The sequence below is a fragment of the Engraulis encrasicolus genome, chromosome 7 (assembly GCF_034702125.1).
Source record: "Engraulis encrasicolus isolate BLACKSEA-1 chromosome 7, IST_EnEncr_1.0, whole genome shotgun sequence".
Classification (NCBI taxonomy): domain Eukaryota; kingdom Metazoa; phylum Chordata; class Actinopteri; order Clupeiformes; family Engraulidae; genus Engraulis; species Engraulis encrasicolus.
The window spans coordinates 43,259,357-43,261,856 of NC_085863.1; the positions used below are offsets into that span (position 1 = coordinate 43,259,357).

The 2,500-nt window shown below is 43.6% G+C and overlaps 1 protein-coding gene across 1 annotated transcript in view; it reads left to right on the top strand.

Annotated features, from left to right (window-relative positions):
• The window catches only part of LOC134452946 (ryanodine receptor 1-like), a 181,776-nt gene that overhangs the window by 15,604 nt on the left and 163,672 nt on the right, over positions 1 to 2,500 (top strand). Inside the window, exons 3-4 of the mRNA XM_063203634.1 lie at positions 1,011 to 1,112; positions 1,541 to 1,561. Coding sequence (XP_063059704.1) covers positions 1,011 to 1,112; positions 1,541 to 1,561 — 123 coding nt within the window. The remainder of the gene's footprint in view (positions 1 to 1,010; positions 1,113 to 1,540; positions 1,562 to 2,500) is intronic.

Below are 2,500 nucleotides of genomic sequence, written 5' to 3' on the forward strand. Positions count from 1 at the left end.
AGTTGGCATCGTAACCCCTATCCAAAAATCTCTGGCACATTTCACCTGCCTGCCTGTCAAACGCGTCATCATTGTCACAGATGCGGCGCACGCGTAACAGCTGACTGTATGGTAAACTGCGTTTGAGCGGGGGCGGATGAAATATTTTGGTCAGCACCCTTAAAAGGAAGAAAAAAACTGTTGGGTGACGCCTGCTCCAACCCTTATGAACTTTATTTTTGTTCTGAACCTGTACTGATTGCAACCAGTGTAGGTGTATGATGTACTCCAGTACCAGGGACAGAATATGGTCAAGGAAATATTTTCCATTCGAATGTTCTTTACCTGGCACTGAAGTAAATCCAGTTGTAATTAGATGATTTAGTGGCGTGTGGCATGCAGAAGTGACATGGTAAAGGAAGGCTTTGTTGTAGGTTGGTGGACACACATTATTCCCTGACAGGTTAGTGTTAGGAAGGGTTTTTGGTCTAGGCGCAGTTTGACAGGTTTATAGGCTGGTGGACACACATTGTTCACTGGCATGTGCTACATCATCAAACTCCCTCTCAGTAATCATTGAGAGTTCAGAGCAATGCCGCAATGCTGCTTTGTTTAACTTTTATTTTGTGAAGTTGCTGTCCTTCCGTCCGCTAGGTTCATGAAAGGTGTGGTATGAATAGGTCATGACTCATGAAACAATCATGAATGCTTCGTGCAGACTTTATACTAGCTGATATGAATGTGTTACGCAGGAACACGTCAAGTAAAAAGTGTTACCAAAAAAGTGTTTGAGTGCTCCTAATATGTATTAGTTTGATTTCAATTGTCTACCTTCCTGGGTTGCATTTATAGAAACCATAGTTGCTAACTACATTAGCTACTTTGTTGTTCGCAATGCAATTCCCCATGGAAACTACAGAAGTTGCTAACTGTCTAACAAATATGGTTGTGAGAAACGCACCCCTGGGTTGACGGCACAAAAAAAGGTTTGAGTGCAAGTAGCATCACTTCTCCAATGTTTCTATGTCCAGAATGTTCCTCCAGATCTGGCCATCTGCTGCTTCATCCTGGAGCAGTCTCTATCTGTACGAGCTCTACAGGAGATGCTGTCCAACACCTCTGCAGACGGAGAGGTAGGGGAGAGAGAGAGAGAGAGAGAGAGGAGGGGGGGAGAGAGAGAGAGAGAGAGAGAGAGAGAGAGAGAGAGAGAGAGAGAGAGAGAGAGAGAGAGAGAGAGAGAGAGAGAGAGAGAACAGCTGTTTGTGTGTCTCCATGCTATCCAACACATCCAGAGCAGAGCTCTTTATGATTTGCATTCACAAGGCCAAGAAAGAGGAGTATCTGTCTCCCATCATTTTGGAGAGATGACGATTGTCATGTAGATGAGTGACAATTGTGCAGAGCTACATCTTTTTAGTCTCAGATGGGATTTGCTGTACTCATCTGATTTCGCATTCTTCTTCTTTTTGTTTGTTTATGTGTTTGTTTGTGTATTTGTTTACTGTTCTGTTGTGGTGACTCGTTATTTTGTGTCTTTTTTCCCCCCTTTCTGCCACCCCAGGCAGTGGATTTGGATAAATGGGTACGTGTCTGTCAGTGTCTGCATATACACACATGAAGGCCCACACATACACATACACAAATACACATACACACATAAAGACACTTACTCACACACACACACACACACACACACACACACACACACACACACACACACACACACACACACACACACACACACACACACACACACACACACACACACACACACACACACACACACACACACACACACACACACACACACACACACACACACTTCCCTAATCCAGCATTCCCTCTCATCCAACTAATCAGTGTTTTTTGCTCCAATGTCTTTTTCCCTCCACTGTCTTTTTTTCCCTGTGTTTGTGTGTGTGTGTGTGTGTGTGTGTGTGTGTGTGTGTGTGTGTGTGTGTGTGTGTGTGTGTGTGTGTGTGTGTGTGTGTGTGTGTGTGTGTGTGTGTCTGTGTGTGTGTGTGTGTGTGTGTGTGTGTGTGTGTGTGTGTGTATCTGAGTGAGACAATGGTTGTTATGGTAATGTTATTGATGGGATGGTGATTTTGGTGGTGGTGATGGTGCAAAGGAAGACTCTGCAGTAACTAACGATAATAACTCTTTGAAGATTAACTGTAGTGCTGCTGGTGATGATGTTATGATGTAACAATATGATCGTAATGACTAAGGATGGTGATGTGGCAGTAATGCTGGTGATGGTGATGACAGTGCTGATAACAGACGGTGATAACAGACGGTGATAACGACGACGATGATGATGACTATGATGATGATGATGATGATGATATGTTTGTAACTGACAAATGTCCAATCTAATATCTTTTAATCTAGTGTTTGCATCGACAGATGTGTACTTGTTTGGATTTACCTGTTACATGCTTGTGTCTTTTTTTGCTTGTGTCTTCTTTTTAACCCTTTAGGGCCACAGCAGGCCATTCTCCTGTAGTGTGGTGCAGCCTGG